The sequence below is a fragment of the Tupaia chinensis genome, unplaced genomic scaffold, assembly GCF_000334495.1.
Source record: "Tupaia chinensis unplaced genomic scaffold, TupChi_1.0 Scaffold144019_1, whole genome shotgun sequence".
NCBI classification, from domain to species: domain Eukaryota; kingdom Metazoa; phylum Chordata; class Mammalia; order Scandentia; family Tupaiidae; genus Tupaia; species Tupaia belangeri.
In genome coordinates, this window is record NW_006203871.1 from 406,320 (window position 1) to 427,690 (window position 21,371).

Here is a 21,371-nt window from a genome sequence, read left to right on the forward strand (position 1 = left end):
TGGTGTGTAGATTTTGTTTATCTTTTCAAAGAACCAGCTTTTACTTTCATTTATTTTCCGTATAGTTCATTTATTTTCTATTTCATTTATTTCTGCTTGAATCTTTATTATTTCTTTTCTCCTGGAGTTTTTTTTTTGATTTTTTTGTTGTTGCTTTTAAATTCGCTGAGGCATAATGTTAGGTTGTCCATTTGCTTTCTTTGCATCTTCTTCTTATATGCACGAATAGCTATGAACTTCTCTCTTAAGGCTGCTTTTACAAGTGTCCCAAAGATTATGGAAACTTGTGTCCTCATTATCATTGGCTACCATGAATCTTCATTTCAGTTTTAATTTATTTGGTAGTTGTGAAGTCATTCAGGAGTAGATTATTTAGTTTCCATGTATTTGTGCATTTCCGAGATTTTTTTCCTGAAATTAAAATCAAGTTTAATTCCATCAAGGTCAGAGAAGATGCTGGGTATAGTTTCTATGCCTTTGAATTTGTAAAGACTTGCTTTGTGTCCTATCATGTAGTCAATATTTAAAAAGGTTCCATGTAAGGGTGAGAAAAAAGTGCATTTTGTGGTTTTTGAATGAAAGGTTCTATAGATGTCTGTTAAGTACATTTGATTTATGGTATCATTTAGATCCTTTATTTCTTTTTTTTTTTAATTTCTTTTTTTTTAATTTATTTTTTTAAAAATTTCTTTTTTTTTTCAATTTCTTTTTATTTCAATTTCTTTTTTTTTAATTTCTTTTTTTTTAAATTTCTTTTTTTTTAAATTTCTTTTTATTTCATTGATTTATGGTATCATTTAGATCCTTTATTTCTTTTTATTTCAATTTCTTTTATACATTCAATCTCATATTACTTAGATTACAAAGTGAATATTGTGTACATGTGTATGTTTGTCACCAGTTGACAATACTAGAAAGTTACCCCCCCCTTTTTTTTTTTGCTGTAGGGCATGTGCGCTCGCCAGAAAGACACAGAGAGACAGAGAGATAGATAATGAGTTATCGTGGGATATGGCTGGAGCTTGAGGCGCATAGGGCCAGAGACACTGCAGACCCGCGACTGGAGCAGCTAGGAGCGATGAACTCTTCAAGTCTGCAATAAAAAATGGCCTCCAATAAAACTACATTGCAAAAAATGGGTAAGAAACAGAATGGAAAGAGTAAAAAAGTTGAAGAGGCAGAGCCTGAAGAATTTGTGGTGGAAAAAGTACTGGACCGACGTGTAGTGAATGGGAAGGTGGAAAATTTCCTGAAGTGGAAGGGATTTACAGATGCTGACAATACTTGGGAACCAGAAGAAAATTTAGATTGTCCAGAGTTCATTGGAGCATTTCTCAATTCTCAAAAAGCTGGTAAAGAGAAAGATGGTACAAAGAGAAAATCTTTATCTGACAGTGAATCTGATGATAGCAAGTCAAAGAAGAAGAGAGATGCTGCTGATAAACCAAGAGGCTTTGCCAGAGGTCTTGATCCTGAACGAATAATTGGTGCCACAGACAGCAGTGGAGAGTTGATGTTTCTCATGAAATGGAAGGACTCAGATGAGGCAGACTTGGTACTGGCAAAAGAAGCAAATATGAAGTGTCCTCAAATTGTAATTGCTTTTTATGAAGAGAGAGATATGTTTATATGTTGATATGTAAAGTAGTATTGGGGAATTGGGGGCGGATTGCATCCCAATAGCACTGGTTACTTTGAACAAATGAAAGTTTCTCTGTAGTTGCTTCCTTATTGGAAAAAAAAAATTCATACCATGGTATTTTGTCCTTTGCATTTGGGAACAGGTTTTCTAAATGTTGGGGAAATGTTTCGTTGTCATGAACTTGTGTTTAACTCACATGCTTCAGTACCAGTATGGGGTTTTTGTTTTCCGTCTTTGTGTGTTTGTATACATAAGATAATAGTAAATGGCTTTCTGTTTTTGAAACCTTCACCAAAACAAAAACTGTGTATAAGCTTATATGTTTGAGATCCTGTTATGTTTGATATACTGTCATGCTGAGCAACCTCAGAATAAGAAATAAGTTCCTTCAAATTAAATTGAAAGTTTTTTTGAAGCCATAATCTTTCAAATTAATGTTTTAGTAATTGGGCGATCTAAGTAGGATAACTTAAAAGCAATCATATCAGAATTTTTTTTATCTACCTGTAGTCATATAAATTCAATAGTTTATTTGCAGAACTCCTGAAAGGAGAAATTGTATGGTTACTAGCAAGCACCCCTGCCAGATGACAAAAATGGACAAATCCCCGAGTTTAGCTAAGAAAGACTGTAAGTGAGCATTTTAATCCTCTAGTAAACTTCCTTTACAAAAAGTTGAAATCCTTATGCTCTATTGACTGAAAGGTCATTATTCATGAAATGTCTAAGATTTGGCTCATGGAAACTTCATCAGATGGTTAAAGATGTTAGCCGTTTAGGACTTGTTGGCGTAAGTGAGTGAACAGATTTATGATCTAAACTATTGCGCATGTTTCTTTTCTTAACCCCAATTCATTCCTTACATGTAGGCCTCAATCTTTGCAGTATTTGGGTTACTGATTCAGCAGAAGCAAGGAAAACCAATAACCCTGTAGTAATCAGAATGTTACTCAACTGTATATTGTTTACTTTATTGTAAATACTGGTGAACAGTGGTCAATAAATAGTTTTATATTCCTTTAAAAAAAAAAAGAGTGAGTGGGCAGTGCAAAGAGACTAAAAACAAGAAGAAGTCTCATGTAATCATTACAAGGACCTGCTCTGGCAGGAACTCACTCACTCCTTTGAGATCTAACTCATTCTCAGTAAACCTTACCTTTTCAAGTTTCTACCTTCCAACATCGCTGCCCTAGAACCAAGACTTAATATGACTTTCTATGGGGACAAACCAAAGCAGGTGGTTCCAATATCAATCTGCCAGCTCATGGAAACAAAGATTGGGAACTATCAAATATTGACAGAGACAAATCTCCTCCAGTCATCTTCTTCTATAAGAAGAAACTGTGAAATCCTGCCTATTTTCCTTCCTTTTACCCAGTATGTGATGCGTATGGTCATGATCAAGATCCCTACTAGTGAGGAGACACGCACCTCAGTTCTTACCTTTTTGGAAGAAAAAGAAGAATTTTTTTTTAATCTATCTGTAGTCATATAAATTCAATAGTTTATTTGCAGAATTCCTGAAAGGAGAAATTGTATGGTTACTAGCAAGCTCCCCTGCCAGATGACAGAAATGGACAAATCCCAGTGTTTAGCTAAGAAAAACTATAAGTGATATATATTATATATAATATATAAATATATAATATATGTATTACGTCCAAGAATTTTTCCATGGATAACATTGGGTCTTCTATGTATACTATCATGTCATCTGCAAATAGAGATAGTTTCACTTCTTTTTTTACTTGAATGCTTTTTTATTTTATTCTCTTTTCTGATTGTTTTGGTGAAGACTTGTAGTACTGTATTGGAAAGGAGTGGAGAAAGTGGGTCTCCTTGTCTTGTACCAGTTTTTAGTGGAAAAGTTTTCAGCTTCTCTCCATTTAGGATGATGTTAGCTATGGTTTTTTCATAGATAGCTTTTATTGATTTGAAGAAATGACCCTTTTATGCAGATTTATATATATATAAAGTGGAGACATATAACGTCTCTCCTTCATAGCCTGGCTTGCTTTACTCAGTAGTAAATCTTTCATATTCATCACCTTTCTGTCAAAAGCCAGAGTCTTGTGTTTTTTTTTCAATTTAATTTAATTTTTTATGGCTAAGTGGTATTCCATAGAATATAGGTGCATACTTTTCAATCCATTCATCTTTTCGTGGTAATGGGTGGGTTCCATGTCTTAGCAATTGTGAATAATCCCGCAATAAACCTCAATGTGCAAGCACTTTTCCAATGAAGAATTCTGTCCTTTGGGTAGATACCCAGGAGTGGGGTTTCTGGATCATATGAAAGTTCTATTTGTAGATCTTTGAGGATCACCAAATTGTTCTCCACAATGGACCAATTTATATCCCCACCAGCAGTGTAGGAGAGTTCTCCTTTCACCACACTCCCACCAGCACTTATCATTTTTTTTTTTTTTTAAATCTTAGCCATTCTGGTTGGGGTGACTGGGGTTGGGTGGTATCTCACTGTGGTTTCGATCTGCATCTCCCTCGTGATGAGGGATGTTGAGCATTTTTTCATATGCCTTTTGGCTACTCATATGTCTTCCTCAGAGAGTGTTTTTTTCATTCTCCCATTTTTTAATAGGATTCATCATCTTCTTTAGGGACAACTGCTTGAGTTTCATGTGTATTCTGGTTATCAGTCACTCATCTGATGCATAGTTTAGAAAAATATTTTCCCGTGCTGAAGGCTGTCGATTCACACTAATTACTATGTGTTTTGCCATGTAGAAACTTATTAATATGCTGTAATTCCACTTGTCTGTTTTGGGTATTATTCCCTGTGCTTTGGGGGTCTTGCTTAATAAATCTCTGCCTATCCCAGAGTTTCCCCAGTTTTCCAGCAGCAGTTTTATAGTTTGAAGTCTTAGGTTTAGATCTTTGACCCACCTTGAGTTGATTTTTGTCAATGGTGAGAGGTAGGGGTTCAGATTCATCTTTCTGTACGTGGATATCCAAATTTTCCAGCACCATTTGCTAAAGAGGTTTTCTTTTTCCCACCGGATTGACTGGTACCCTTTGTCAAAAATCAATTGGCTGCATGTCTGGGAGTTTATTTCTAGGAATTCTGTTATGTTCTGTTGGTCCACCTGTCTTTTTCTGTGCAAATACCATGCTGTTTTTTTTTTTAGAGGTTTTTGCTATAGGGCGCATGTGCTTGCCAGACAGACAGAGAGAGACAGAGAGACAGAAAGCAAGAAATAACCCCCCCAGGGGGGATGGCCACATTGCAATCCCTTCTCCATTCTCCTCTTGGGATCTTGGGCATGCCCGCACATGTGCCCAGCGTGAGTTTTAAGCCACCGGGTCCGGGACGCGAACCGCAGTCGACTACATGGGAGTCCAGTGACATAGCCATTACGCTAACTGCTGGTCCCAATACCATACTGTTTTGATTATCACAGCTTTGTAGTATATATTTGGATTAGGGAGTGAGATGCCACACTCTCCAGTCTTCTTGTGCAGGGTTACTTTGGCAATACGAGGTCTCTTATGATTACAGACAAATTGTATGATTGTCTTTTCTAGATCTTTGAAGAATGTCTCTGACAATTTGGGATTGCATTAAATATGTAGATTAACTTGGGTAGAATTTCCATTTTGATTATATGAATTCTTCCAATCCAGGAACATGGGATGTCCTTCCACTTTTTTGTGTCATTTTCAATTTCATATTTTAGCTCCTCATAGTTTTCCTTGTAGAAGTCTTTAACTTCTTTGGTTAGATTTATTCCTAGGTATCTTATACTTTTTGTGGCTATGGTAAATAGAATTACTTTATTCTGTCTCAGTCTGGCTGCTGTTCGTATATACAAGTGCTATAGATTTCTGTAGCTTGATTTTGTATTAGGCAACTGTACTGTATTCCTGTATTACTTCCAGGAACTTTTTCATGGATACCATTGGGTCTTATATGCATACAATCATGTCATCTGCAAATAGAGATAGTTTTACCTCCTCATTTCCTATTTTAATGGCTTTTATTCTCTCTTCTCATTGTATTGGTGAAGACTTACATTACTATACTGAAATGGAGTGGAGAAAGCGGGCATCCTTGTCTTGTACCAGTTTGTTAGGATGATGTTAGCCATTGTTTTTTCATAGATAGTTTTTATTGTGTTGAGAAATGACCCTTCTATGCTGATTTTGCTGTGGGTCTTGATCATGAAGGGACGCTGTATCTTATCAAATGCTTTTTCTGCATCAATTGATATGATCATATGTTTTTTTTTTATCTTTATCTCTACTAATATGGTGTATTACATTTATGGTTTTGTGTATGTTGAACCAACCTTTTATTCCTGGAATAAAGCCTACCTGATCATGATTTATAATCTTTATTATATGTTGTTGGATATGATATCCTGTTGATAATTTTTGTATCTGTATTCATCAGAGCTATTGTTCTATAGTTTTCCTTCCTTGTCCTGTCCTTAACTATTTTAAGGATAAGGGTGAGGGAGACTTCACAGAATAAATTTGGGAGAGTTTCTTCCTTTTGGATCTTTAGAAATAACTTGAACAGAATGGGGGTTAACTCTTCTTTAAAAGTTTTGTAGAATTCAGAGGTGAAGCCATCAGGACCAAGTTTTTTCTTTGTTGTGAGGTTATTTATTACTGATTTAATCTCCCAGCTTATATGGACCTATTCAGATGTTCTATATCCTCCCGACTCAATCTTGGTAGATTATATGTGTCCTGGAATTTGTCCATCTCATCCAGATTTTCTTCTTCTTTTTTTTTTTTGTATATAATTGTTCATAGTATCCTTTAAAGATGTTTTGAATTTCTATTATGTCTGTTATATTGGCAACTTCATTGTAAGTTTGATTTACCTGGTTCCTTCTTTGCTTCTTCTTAATAAATATTGCTAGTGGTGTATTGTTTTTTTTTTTACTTTTTAAAAATCTTTTCAAAGAGCCAGTTTTTACTTTCATTTAGGTTCTGTATAGTTTGTTTATTTTCTATTTTATTTATTTCTGCTCATATCTTTATTATTTCTTTTCTCCTGGAGTTATTTGGATTTTTTGCTGTTGCATTTCCAATTCTCTGAGGCATGATGTTAGGTAACCCATTTGCCTTATTTTCATCTTCTTGTGTGCACTAATTGCTATGAACTTCCCTATTATGACTGCTTTTGCAGTGTCCTAAAGATTATGGAAACTCGTGTCCTCATTGTCATTGACTGCCATGAATCTTTTGATTTCAGTTTTTATTTCTTCAGTAGTTGTGGAACCATTCAGGAGTAGATTATTTAGTTTCCATGTATTTGAGTATTTTTGAGCATTTCTCTTGAAATTAAACTCAAGTTTAATTCCATCATGGTCTGAGAAGATGCTGGATATAGTTTCTATTGTTCCCTATCATGTGATCAATCTTCAAAAAGGTTCCATGTGAGGGTGATAAAAAAAGTATCTAATGGGTTTTGGGTGGAATGTTGTATAGATGTCTGTTAAGTCCATTTGATTTATGGTATTGTTTAGATCCTTCATCTTTTTACTTACTTTTTTTCTAGATGATCTGTCCAGGGGAGATCAGAATTGTTTGAAGTCTCCAACAATTAGTGTGTTGCAGTCTATCTCTCTTTTTATTATTTTTTATTTTTAATTTTTTTGGGAAAGGTTTTTGCTATAGGGCACTTGCGCTCACCAGACAGACAGAGAGACAGAGAGACAGAAAGCGAGAAATCCCCCCCCGGGGGGATGGCCACGCCGCAATCCCTTCTTCTCCATTCTCCTCTCGGGATCTTGGGCACGCACGCACACGTGCCCGGCGTGAGTTTAAGCCAGCGGGTCCGGGGCTCGAATCGCGGTCAACTACGTGGGAGTCCAGTGACATAGCCATTATGCTAACTACTGGTCCTGTCTATCTGTCTTTTTAGATCTAGCAGTCTTCCCTTCATGTATTTGGGTACTCCTGAGTTAAGTACAAAGATATTTATAAGCATTATATCTTCTTGATGGATTAGCCCTTTTACTACATTATAATGCCCTTTGTCTCTACAAACAGTTTTGGTTTTAACACCTATTTTGTCAGAAATTAGTCTTGTATCTCCAGCTTCTTTTGGGTTCCCATTAGCATGCAATACCTTTTGCCAGCCCTTCACTTTTAGTCTAGGTATATATTTATCCATGTGATGCATCTTGTAGGAAACAGATTGTGAGTTTCTGTTTTCTTATCCATTCAGCCAGTCTGTGTCTCTTGATTGGAGAATTTAATCCATTAACATTCAATGTTATTATTGATATTTTTGGACTTGTCTCTACCTTTAAGTTGGCCATTGTCTCGGTTGTCTTTTATTCCCTTATTTTTGTCTGTTCATTTTTTAATTTTCCTGAAACAGGACTGTCTTTACAGTTTCTTTTTTTTCTTTTTTCTTTCTTTCTTTTTTTTTTTTTTTTGAGAGATTTTCACTATAGGGCACGTGCGCTCGCCAGACAGAAAGAGACATAGAGACAGAAAGTGAGAAATCACCCCCCAGGGGGGATGGCCACGCCACAATCCCTTCTCCTCCATTCTCCTCTTGGGATCTTGGGCACACACACACACACGCCTGGCATGATTTTTAAGCCACCGGGTCCAGGATGCGAACCGTGGTCGACTACGTGGGAATCCAGCGACATAGTCATTATGATAACTGCTGGTTCCCTCTATACAGTTTCTTGAAGAGCTGGTCTAGTGTTGGCAAATTCTTTCAGGTTTTGTTTGTCTGAGAAGATTTTAATCTTTTGTACTATATGAAGGATAATCTTGATGGAAATAATAATCTTGGTTTTAATTGTTTCTCTCTTAACATTTCAATATGTCTTCCCATTCTTTCTTTGCTTGCATTGTTTCCATTTAAGTTCCCGTGTTAGCCTGATGGAATGACCTTTTTAAGTTGCTTATTGTTTCTCTCTTGCCAATTTTAGTATCTTGTCTTTATCTCTGGTTTTGGCCAGTCTGGCTAGGATGTGTTTTAGGGAGGATGTTCTTGGGTTGACCTATTTTGGGTCCTTTGCATTTGTTGGATCTGAATGGTTGAGTATTTCTCTTAACTTGGGAAGTTTTCTTCCAGGATTTCATGGAATAGATTTTCCATGACCTAATTAATTTCTTCACCTTCTCAGATACAAATTATTTGGATGTTTGGATGTTTAATGGAATCTAGTATTTCTCTTATATTATCCTCTTTTTTTTTGTTATTTTCTCTATCTTTTTGGTGTTTTTTTTCCTAAGACGTTTTACCTTTTATCTTAGAGATTTGATCTTCAGCATGGTCTCATCGACTTTTAATACTTTTGAGAGAGTTTTTGATTTCTTGTATTACAGACTTCATCTTTTTTTGTTTGTTTATTTTGCGTTAGTACACCTGTGCTTGCCAGAAAGACAGAGAGAGACAAAGAGACAGAAAGTGAGAAATCACCCCCCTCACCCTCCAGTAGGGATGGTCAGACTGCAATTCCTTCTCCTCCATTCTCCTCTAAGGATCTTGAGTACACATGAACCCCAGTTTAAGCCAATGCGTTTAGGACTCTAACTGTGATCGACTACATGAGAGTCCAGCAATGTAGCCATTGCAATATCTGCTGGTCCCCAGACTTCGTCTTTAATAGTCCCATCTGATTCTTTCTTATACTGTCCATTTCTTCTTCCAAATCGTGGAAGGACTTCCTCATCTCCTGGAGTTCATTGTCTCTTTTCTGTTCCAACTCATAGAACTTTGTCACTTTGAATGTTCTTAATTCTTTCTCTAAAATTTTGGTTACTTCTTCTGTTTTTTAAGGAGCTGGAGGAGAGTTATTGTGTTCTTTTAATGGAGACATATTTCCTGATTTCTTCAAACCTGAGGCTCTTTTCCTACTTTTAGCCATCGGGTGATATATTCACTTTTGAATACCTTTTTGGAGAATGTTTCCGCCACAAAGAACAAGTTTGTTTTCCTTTTGCTGTGGATTGATGTGTGCCAAAGTCTCTTTTGTGCTGTGTTTTGTAATGTTGTCCCCACAGGAGGAGTATTCTATTCAGTTGACTGAAGAGCAGTTTCTCCTTTTTTGCTGGTAGACCAGTAAAAGAGTGGATCTCAGGAAGACTCATCATACAAGGGTGTTTGAAAAGTATGATTCTAGACCTGTCTAGTCCCTCTGAGTGGGTAGAGGATGAAGAGAAGATGACAATATAAAGGTGAAGAAAAAAAGAGTATGAACAAGAAAAAAGAAAAAGTCACGTGCCACGTGCTAGTGCAGCAAGTGATTTTGCCATGGGGATGCAGATGGAACTGGGCTCTGCTGGAATGCTGGGGGCTGCCCTATGGAGTAAGGAGAAGTATGAAATTAACAAAAGAAAGAAGAAAAAAGCCAGCCTACCTTTCTGGCAGGAGAGGCGGGCTCTGAGGTTCAGAGAGCTGGGCTGTGGCTGGAGCTGGAGCTGGGTCCAGGGCCAGTGAAAGGTCATGCCTCATGGGTCAGTGGGCTGCAGGTGGAACTGGGCTTTGCTGGAGAGCTGGGGGCTGCCCTTTCTGGCAGGAGGGAGGGCGCTCTGAGATTGGGAGAGCTTCGCTGGGTCTGGAGCTGGAGCTGGTGTAGGGGCCAATGAAAGGCCTTGTCTCAGTGTCCCTGATGGGCCAGGAGGCTGCACATGGAACTTGGAACTAGAAAAATCTTTGAATGTTATTGTTTTTCTAGGTCCTCTGCCTTCCCATTACAGAGAATAAAGAGGAGAGGAAAGCAAAAGGAACAGGGACAAATGAATATATCCTATCCTCTTCCCCTCCTTCTCTTTTTTCCTCCCTCCCTAAGAAAGACAGAAAATCTATGTGTGTTTCTTCTCCTGCTTCCCTCCACTACCTTAGTCAGGGATGGTGAGTAATTCATAGGAAATTAAACAGCAGAACAACACTAATGAGACCAAAACAATTTGACTAAAACATGCCCAAGTGAGATCCACATGCATGCCTATAAAGGCCTCCTCATCTCACCTCTTTATTGTATAAGAGACACAGTAAAAATAAAGTGCTCTCATGGATCCAGCAGATGGTGTAGTACTTAAGGTGCCAGATTCCCACATGACCAACTGCAGTTCAAGTCCTAGTGAAAATCGCACAAGGTGGCTGTGTATCCATGCCCAAAGTCCTAAGAGAAGAATGGAGAAGGTACTATAGCATGGTCATCTTCCTTGGGGGGTGATGTCTCACTTTATCTCTCTCTGTCTCTGTCCACCTCTCTGTCTCTGCCAATCTTTCTCTCTCTGGCAAGCACATGCACATTACAACAAAAACCTAAAAATAAATAAATACATAAAGTGCTCTCAATGAAAGTGGAGAACCCACAGAAATCATTTTAGAAATGTATCAATGTTCCTGAATCTGAAGCATTTCCTTGACTCTTTGCCATCTAAGTGCCAACAACCAATGAACGTACTGAGAAAATGTGGCACATGTACACTGTGGAATATACACAGCCTAAAAACAATACAATCCTGTCATACGACACAAGTGAAGGAATGTAGATGACATAATGGTAAATGTAACAGGCAGCCTATGAAAGCACACGCCATCTGTTCCCACTTAACATAAAATGAATATCTGTACTCTGTAGAGGAAACTAAAGGACTCAGAAGCATAGGAAGAGAGAGTGATGGCAGATGCCAGGAATTTCATGAGAGCAGGGATTTCAAAAGAAGAATTTTAATGTACACAAGAATGCACCTGAATTAGGGGAAGAAGCTATGAAATGATGAACCACAACAGAGTGAAAAATATGGACAAATCAGAACATACTTCCTCCCTAAATAGTAGAACTGTTATCAAATGTGTAGAAGGTAATGTAATGCTCAATGTTGAAGAAGACGAATATGTGTATATCCCTGATTTGATTAGTATATACTGTATGCATGTTTTGGACAAAACCATATCATATCCCACAAAGTCGTACACCAAATATACATAAGCCAGAAATTATAATAATTTTTTTTCGAAAAACCTAGATGCTGGACCAGCCAGTGGAACAGTGCTTAAGACTCCTGTATCCTACATGACCAACTATGTGATTCAAGTCTAGGTAGCCTGAGAGACATGCCAGACACCTGTGCGTGCATGCTCAAAAATCCCCAAAGGAGAGAGAAATGGAGGAGATAGGGCTATGGTGCAAGCACCCCTCATAGGGGGTGCTTTCTCTTTGTCTTTCTCTCTCTCTCTCTATTCTCTCTTTCCCCTTCTTTATATAGCACGTGCACCCTTTGGCAAATTAAAAATAAATTGATGAAAAGCAAGATATTCGGGACCAGCAGTTAGCGTAATGGCTATGTCGCTGGACTCCCACGTAGTTGACTGGGTTCGCGTCCCAGACCCGGTGGCTTAAAACTCACACTGGGCACGTGTGTGTGCGTGCCCAAGATCCCGAGAGGAGAATGAAGGAGAAGGGATTGTGGTGTGGCCATCCTCCCTGGGAGGTGATTTCTCACTTTCTGTCTCTTTGTGTCTGTCTGTCTGGCGAGCACACACACCCTATAGCAAAAGAAAAAAAAAAAAAGAAAAGCAAGGTATTCACCAAAGTTTTAAGGTAGTACACAAAAACAGTTGTCTCTGAGAGGAGGTTTATGCTCGACTTTTGTTTGGCTTTGTTTCTCATTCTTTTCTATTTATTCCAAAATTTCAATGTTGAACATTTATCACTTTTATAATTAAAATTAGATTAATTTTGTGGTAGCCTAGTGGTTAAGGGAGCCAAACTCCACATGGCTAGTCCTTGTCCTGGCAGCTTGAAAAACACACCAGATGTATGTGCACATGGGTGTGCCTAAAATAAAGACAGAATGAAGAAATGGAGAAGAACTATGGTAAGGAGAAGGACTGTGGCATGACCACATCCCTCTGGGGTGTTTTCTCCCTCCTTTTTGTTTTGTTTGTTCATTTTTTTCCCATAGAGTTTGTGCACTTGCTGGAGAGAGAAAGAGAGAGACAGAGAGAGGGAAAGTGAGAATCAGCCCCCAAGGGGGGATGACCATGCTATAATTCCTTCACCTCTATTTTCCTCATGGGGTTTTGGGCACACATGCACGTGAGCCCAGCATGATTTTTAAGCCACCAGGTCTGGGACTTGAACTGCACTCAGCCATACTGGAGTCCAACACCTTAACCTCCAAGCCACCTGCTGGGCTTTCTTCCTCTATTTTTATATCTCTTTCTCTGTCTTTTTGGCAAGCACACATATCCTTTGCCAACTAAAAAATATTTTGAATGTTCTTAGTTAACTGAAAATTGATTTTAGAAATGACGGAGTTGCTAATTCTAATATAGAAGTCTGATAAGCATTTTGCATATTATTTATCAGTTAGCCCATAAAGAAGTATCTGAGAAGATCATCTTCTCTGAAAACTTAGAAAAAGAAAATAAGGCAACAAAGACTCTTGGTTAGTGAATAATTTATTGACTTACATTCAATTTATTAGAAACATATCTTCTGAATCAGAACTTAGCCTTCATGAACATGAGAAACTCAATGAGAACAAATAATGGACTATTTGAAATTTGTCCTGGAGAAATTCCAGCCATATGGTTAAAACTTTTTAGTAGCTCTCTGGATCTGGGAAAACTTCAGCAACACATTTTATAAGGCCTTCCATAATCTAAGATATTTGGGACTCATGTCTTCAGTTGTCTCTTATCCTTGTCTTTATTAAATGAATTGTTCTTAAACAGACAGTTCTATGGAAATAAGTTGCATAACAGAAATAATAAAATCAAGACTAAGGTTGCATAACAGAAAGAACGACGAAAAGACATCAGAAATATAGGTTATGATCTTGAAAATTGAGCAACTAACTTAAAAATCTCTGGATTCAGCCACTTCTCTTAGATAGCCCTTCCCTACAACACACACCTACAATTACAAGCTTATAATACTTCCACCCAAGAAATCTTGATTACTCTGTCAGCCTGATTGTGGTCCTAGGGTTATTCATTAATTGTTTAGACTTGTTAACATCAATTAATTAACATTCATTGTTCTGAAACTTGCATAATGTCAACAAGCACAATCCACCAGCAAGCCCATAATGAAATCTTGGCAACCGTTGTTCATGTCTGTGATTCTTTTTCAGACCAAAGTCTGCAAGGTAGTAAAATGCCCAGATTTGGCTGTCTCTGGCCAGTGGGAGGTAGTCACCGGGCATGAAGGGAAGCAAGAATCGGCCATCTTTGATGCTGTCATAGTCTGCCCTGGGTTTCTAACTAACCCTCATTTGCCACTGGATTCCTTTCCAGGTACAGATTTTTCTCTTTCTTTTTTTTATCTTTAAGAAGGGTTTTTTTAAAATTTCAATTGCTTTTCAATTTCAAACTCAATCACATCTGTCACTTAGCTTGCATGGATTGAAAACGTGTGGCACATATACTCTATGAAATACTACTAAGCCATAAAAAACAATAAGAGCCTGACTTTTGACAAAAAGTGGGTGAATATAGAAGATTTACTGCTGAGCTTTTGACAAAAAGTGGGTGAATATAGATTTACTGCTGAGTGAAGCAAGCCAGGCTATGAAGGAGAGACATTACATGTCTCCACTTAATATATTACCTACTGTCCACACTCTATAGCCGAAACTGAATGACTACAGGTATGGATTTTTCTGCAGCTGCCCTTAGGCTGTCACATAGGAGCCATTTGCATGCTTGTTACATAGTTAAAGTTGTGAGGTAACAGGAGATTTGGTCTACCCAACACATTCTGGACAGTGTTTGGCTTTCATATTCTTGAAATAACCTATAAGTACAGAAGAGCAGAAAGATTTTCTAAGCATATTTATGTGTCACAGAGACTCAGTGTCCCTTCACAAGTGACTGGGAGCACTCAGAAGTCTCCTAAGATGTGGAATGCTCAGACTGTTGTAGCCTCAGCTGCAGCTGCACCTTGCTGATGTTGAGTTTAGTGGCCAAAGAGGTCAGTCTGGGAATAAAAAAAAAAAAAAATATATATTTTAAAAGTTAAAACTTAGGAAAAACTTCTCCAAATCATCTAAAATATGGCCTGGAATGATCCCAAGACTCATCCTACCATAAATCCACATATCCCCAATGATCCTGTATCTGCCCCCAAAGATCTCTCAAGTCAAGTTGAATTAGGATAAAGCAGATCCTGAAAACTGTCATGGAATAAAATAATTTAATTGAGAAAAACCAGTTCGGTCTTCCTCACAATGTAGGAAATTATTCTCCAACATCCCTAAAAGGCTCAGAAGCCTCTGCTTGAACAGCTGATAATAACTTCTTATCACCCCACAAAACAAACTAGTCTGTCTGTTCTTGCCTGCAAAGTAAAGTTCTGAGCAGCCAGCCACCTCAAGCTCTTAGGAAGGAGTGCCTGGTATAGGGCTCTTCCAAGAACTGAGAAAGTTCCATAGCAATGGGAGTAAACTGCACTTATCTAGCACTTAGAGTATGTTGTACAGGGTGCTAGAACGATAGAGGCAAATGAGAAACATGTAGCCTGAAGTAAGGAATGATTAGTTTTTTTGGAGCCCAGGAGGGGTATTATAGTCTATACATGACCTGATGATACTAATCATTTTCTTAAAGTTAACTCACATATCTCCATGGTCCTGGATCTGCCCCCTGGATGTCATAAGTCAGATCTGATTAGGACAAGAGCACACCCTGAAAGTGCCTGACTCAAGGTGCTTGAATAGGATGAGCTTGGAACCCACGGAGTATGGACTCTAGGCTATAAACTAACTGGTTATAATCTTGGGCCTCCCACTCAACCTTTCTAAAGTGTCCATTTTTTTTCACCTATAAGTTGAGGACCTTGGCCACCTTACCCAACTGCATGCATCACAATTCAAACAGGAAAAGCTCTATAAGATTTGGCAGTCTTTCTAATGATTTTTTAATGTCCATCTTACTAGCCACTATCAATTTGAAATCCTTGGCTACATTGTTGTTGAGAAGCCTATGAGCTCTGGAATTCTGTAGTTCTAGACTTTACTCCCACTATTTCCCTCCATCTTCATGACAGACTTGCTCAATCTGTACATGCTTCCTAACGTGGTGGTTCAGTTACAAAAATTCAGATTTACTGAAGATGTTCAAAAACATGTGCTAATATTTGAACTTGGGGGGTCAGCAGGTGGCGTGGTGGTTAAGGGCCCTGGATGTCAACATGGCCAACCACAGTTCAAATCCCAGGCCAGGTGGCTTGCTTTTTCACCACCCCCTCCTTTCTTACACTGTTCCTCTCTGGTCAAATTAAAGTAAATGAATAAATAAATAAGTTAAATAAAATAATTCTTTAAAAAAATAGTTGAACTTGCTTATATCTGTGCTAGATTCCTCATGCTCCAGATAGTGGTCAGGCTTTAAATAGGATTCTTGTTAGATTTATAATGATTCAAGATGAACTCAAACAGCTACCTAGCCTTTACAAGGCTGCTTTTGAGAAAATAGATGTCTAATCACTTCCTCTAGAAAAAAGAAAGTTTTTTTTTTTTTGAGAGATATTTGCTATAGGGCATGTGTGCTCACCAGAAAGACAGAGAGAGACAGAGAGACAAAAAGCGAGAAATCACCTCCCAGGGGGATGGCCACATTGCAATCCCTTCTCCTTCATTCTCCCCTCGGGATCTTGGGCACACACGCACACATGCCCTGTGTGTATTTAAACCACCGGGTCCAGGACTAGAACTGCGGTTGACTACATGGGAGTCCAGCGACATAGCCATTACACTAACTGCTGGTCCCCAAAAAGAAAGTTCTTTATTCCATACATATCACTTTTGATTGTGTAAAATGGCCTTGAGAGTATTTTTAAAAACTCTTCATTTGTGTTTGATATTTCAATGAGATTTGGTATCAGCTGAGATATCCCATGTAGTTAGCCCTGTAGATCCAATCCTGGTGTCACTAAAGTAACACTTTTACTTCATACCAATCTGGCTGACTCAGCAAACTGCCTTATTACAGGCAGTCACCCAGGTGAGCCACCAGCGAGCACTCAGCCCTCATGGATCTTTGTGAGTAGGGTCTATGTTTTGTTTATCTTACTCTCACATCATCTAGATAGTGCTGGTACATAGCAAATGTCCAGAAATGCTTACCAGACACTTTCCTTTGGCTTCTGTGTTCTTGCTCCTTGTTTGTGAAAAGCTGGCCATAAATAAATTCTCAATAAGTAGAGTATTATTACCTCATCGACTCCCATTAACCTTTAAATGCTAATGACTCTTTGCCTTTTGCTTAATGTGTCTTTATGCCACTGTATTTCAACTTAGCAATTAGTTATTTTCTAAGTAAAACTGGAGGCTTGTCTAGTGTAATTATCCCCCACTAAATAAATAATTACCATCTAATGTCTTATAAATGCACTCCGAGTTTGGATTTCCTCAAAGTTGAATGCACTAGTAAAAACAAACAAAATCTTCTGTCAAAGGGATATAACTGACTGAAAAATTTATACTTCCTTCATGGATCCAGTAAATTCTCTACTTGACTTCTTTTTTCTTCTTTTTAACGGCCAGTACTTTCATAGTTGACAGTATAAACATCCAGATATATTTAAGGACAAGAGAGTCCTTGCAATTGGAATGGAAAATTCTGGCAGAGTCATTGCTGTTGAAGCCAGTCATGTGGCAAAAAAGGTACTGCTCTAGATGTTACTTACTAAAGAGCTTTATCTTGAGTTGCATGCCTCAAACAAAATGTGTTTGACGATGTGATAAATGTTAAAGGAATAAAAATACCTAGTACAACAGATATTTAAAGCATATTTGATTGAACATTCATAAATTTTACTGAATTTCAGTTGTCATCTTTCCTTCAAAACCTGCTTTTCGAACTTCTTACTAATGTCATTTTATCTACCATCCAATAAGAGCGATGGAACACATCTCTTCTGTACTCTGTCGCAAAGGTCCAAAAACCACGGCAAGTTTTCCTTGCTCTCTTCTTTGCCCCTCTTCTCCTAGTTAATTTTGCCACCCTCAACAGGTCTACCCCATCTCTCTCCAGTTATTGAAACACCTTCATAATAATAATCATAGAAATAGGTGACATTTGTTGTATCACAAGAACTATATTTTGTCCCACATAATTTCAACTAGTCATCGAAGTATGCCACAGAAGCAGGTACTAGAGCAGCCCAGACCACGGATGAGGAAACTGAGACTCACAGAGGTTAAATAGCCTGCCAAGCTGTCCCACTCGAATGTGGTAGAGCCAGTCCTGAAACCCAAATCTCCCCGACTCAGTGCCCATGGTGCTCCTAACTCTGTGTCCTGTGTCCCTGTCTCCCCACTCACAGCCCATCCCCTACTCACAAACATCCATCCAGACCCCAACCACCCACAAACAAATCCTCAGAACATCCTACTCCCTTATGACACTCTCGTATTGAAAACCTTCTAACAGCTGTCCTGAAAAACATTAACTACAGACGTATTAGCATGCACAGGGCATGCTCCATAGTCTAGCCTGAGTCGCCATTTACATTCTAATCCTTGTTATTCTCTTACATGATCCTTAACTGCCACCACACAGGCCTACCCTTGGCCCTGCCCAGGTCCTGTGTCTTTGTTTTTCCTTTGCTCATAGCACGCCCCCCTTTCTATAAGCCCATTTCCCCTTCTTTTATAATCTACATTTACATTCCCAGATATTTCACCCATACACAGAGTGATCAATCCCTATTTAGGATTTATATTTATGTAATGTTGTAATTTACACTCCTCAGTTGGCATGTTTCAATTCTTAGTATTGTTAATTATCTTTTATAGAAAACTAATAGGTATATGTGTGTGTATATGTGTATATGTATATACGTGTGTGTGTGTATGTGTGTGTTCTTTCCAACCATGCTGTAAACTCACTGAGAGCCATTTGGCCAATTGACTTCCACCGTCCTGAGCATTGTGTCAGGCACAGGTTATGCACGCAAGAGGACAACATCAGAAGATCCCCACTGCTGTAGAGCAGGCAGTCCTGGGCAAAATGGATGATGAATAAAGAAGTGTAATAAGTCCAATGATGATGAGGGTGAGAATAATTGTGAAGAAAATGGGCTGGAATGACTTTGATATTCCCTTCTAAAACTTTTGAAAAAGAACTTGATGACTGATAGATCGATTGATAGATTGATTCATTGGTTTGAAGAGAGTTAGCAATTTGGTGGTGTTTTCCTGAAACAAGAGAAAGAAAGAAGAGAAAGGAGGTCTTGAAACAAAAATTAAGGCCCAGCCACCACACATGAGTAGCATGACTAGTTCTATTTCTCTGATGATTTGATTTTTTTTTCAGTCTGGAAACATGCTTTGGCATCTTCTTGTTTCTCTATAAACAAAGAAATCCCCTTGGCTTAGACTGTAACTCATCTACCACAATGCCATATCTGATTCTGCATCGTGACCAGAGAGGGAGGTTTAGAGTGGGGATCTCATGTTAGAACTGCTGACGTGCCTGCTGTTTTTGCCATCATGCCCTAGATGGTGTGCTGGGGATTTCAAAAAGTCCCATTTGTGCAAAAATGGAATTATTAAAATAAAAGTTTATTTTGACACTCAAAAGATTGAAAACCATGCATAGCTTTTTCAGAGTATACCTTTTCCCTGAACTTTCCGAGATCCCTTGCATATAACAGAAGTTGTGACCCTATAGCTGGGGCTCTTATACCCAAGTTGGGTAGGGAAAAATAATCTTTTAAACCTGTTGTTTTGCATCAGCAAAGTAACAGATTGGCTAACTCAATATTTTACTTTTGTTTTTTAAGTTTTTGTTTGTTTGTTTGTTTGTTTTGTTTTTGGGTGTGTACTTGCCATAGAGAAACAGAGGAAAAGTGAGAAATTATCCCCCCAGGTGGATAATCATGCTGCAATTCTTTCTCTTCTATTCTTCTCTTGGGATTTTGGGCACCCATGAGCACATGCCTGGTGTGATTTTTCAAACCACAGTGACTGAGACTAGAACTATGGTCAGCCATGTGGGAATCCAGTGACATAACCACTAAACCATCTGCTGGACCCCAAACCAACATGATTTTCAAGCCACTAGATCCAGGACTTGAACCTCATTCAGTGCTTTAATCCTCATGCCATCTATTGGCCCCCAATCTTTTGCTTTTAAATGGTTGTACGGGTAACTCTCTTGGATAAGTACCAAAACAACTATTAGCTGAGGAAACTCAGTAGACTGATAAACCCAAACGGCCACTTTGTCAAAAACCAAACAAAAAGCACCACGACTAATTGTCTTACAGAATTTTACTGTCAGTCAAACCAATGATTTTTATTGAACCCTCATGGACAGCTCCCAGTTGCTGCTGTGCTCTGCTTTATTGCTGACTGTGATCATAGTACACAAAGTCCAGTCCCTGCCTCTCCTCGAATGGCCCACGGTGTAAACCACGTGTCTCTGTGCTTGTTTCCAGGTGTTCCTCAGCACCACTGGAGGGGCCTGGGTCATCAGCCGTGTCTTTGACTCGGGGTACCCATGGGACATGGTGTTCATGACGAGATTTCAGAACATGTTCAGAAATTCTCTCCCAACTCCACTTGTGTCATGGTTGATAGCAAGAAAGATGAATAGCTGGTTCAACCATGCAAATTACGGCTTAGTACCAGAAGACAGGTAAGTATAGCATGCCTGCCCAGGGCTATTAGGAAGAAGGAGGCTGGACATTTTCAGCGGGACCTACAGGAATGTGACTGAATATGAGGAAAGCTTCAAACAAATGTATTTAAGAACATAGCTAACTGTTCTTAAGTGCTCAGTAAATGAAATTATGTTTTCACCTTGTCAATGAATTCTTTATGGTAATTATTATTATAATCTTCCTTTAACTGAAATAACTGAGGCTTAGAAAACTTAGTCACTTGCCAAGCTAATTTAGTAGCAAGTGAGTACTCTGTCCTCGGCAGGTTACTTAGGCCTCAGCAGCGGTAATCCTAGGACAAAGGTTTGCCCACAGTCCTGCTGGCGAAAGTGACAGAAAGGGGGAAACTGAATCCTGTCGATGCCTTTCATCATGTCTTTAATGGCACTGCCTTTGTGCCCTGATCAAGATGACCTTGATTCGAGTCTGGCCTTTCCATTGTAGCCTTCTGTTATCCCACTAACAAAAGCAAAAGTGTGGACAGGAAGCCACTCTCACCACCTCCTCCCACCATTTGACCATTTGTTCTTTCCATTTTACTTTCGTGCATTCACTATAAGCCAAACCTGGCTCAGTTTGCACAAAATTCATTCATGAAGTGTCCTGTGAGTCTAGAGATACAGGGAAAAAAAAAAGAGAAAGAGGATTTCTGGAGACCAGCAAATGGGCATAATGGTCATGTTGCTGGTCTCCCATGTAGTCAACCATAGTCCAAGTCCCAGACCTGGTGACTTAAAGCTCATACTGGGTGTGTGCATGTGTGTTTCCAAAGTACTGAGAGGAGAATGGATAAGAAGTGATTGCAATGTGGCCATCCCCTCCTGGGGAGTGATTTCTTGCTTTCTGTCTCTGTGTTTCTCTCTCCAGTGCCCTATAGCAAAAATCTCTTTCTAATCAAAAAAATGATTCTGTCTTTATTTTTCCTTTTAAACACACGCATGCTTCCTAGGAGGAGTTGGGATGGGGAAGAGCTTCCTGTAATTCAACTTTCAGCTGTCTCTAGAACGCAGTGATAGCTACATGCTGAACATCAGCAAGAGAAACAAACTAAAAGAAGTCCTGGCTTCTCCTCAGGCTTCCAAACTCTAGTAAATGACAGG

General features: G+C 38.7%; 1 protein-coding gene and 1 pseudogene across 1 annotated transcript in view; both read left to right on the forward strand.

Moving 5' to 3' along the window:
• Positions 1-1,085: 1,085 nt before the first annotated feature.
• LOC102472536 (chromobox protein homolog 3 pseudogene) lies at positions 1,086-1,636 on the forward strand (annotated as a pseudogene).
• Positions 1,637-13,714: 12,078 nt separating this feature from the next.
• Positions 13,715-21,371, forward strand: part of LOC102472975 (dimethylaniline monooxygenase [N-oxide-forming] 1-like) — a 16,094-nt gene continuing 8,437 nt past the window's right edge. Inside the window, 3 exon segments of the mRNA XM_014583072.2 lie at positions 13,715-13,901; positions 17,127-17,266; positions 20,047-20,246. Of these exon segments, the coding sequence (XP_014438558.1) occupies positions 13,715-13,901; positions 17,127-17,266; positions 20,047-20,246 (527 nt within the window).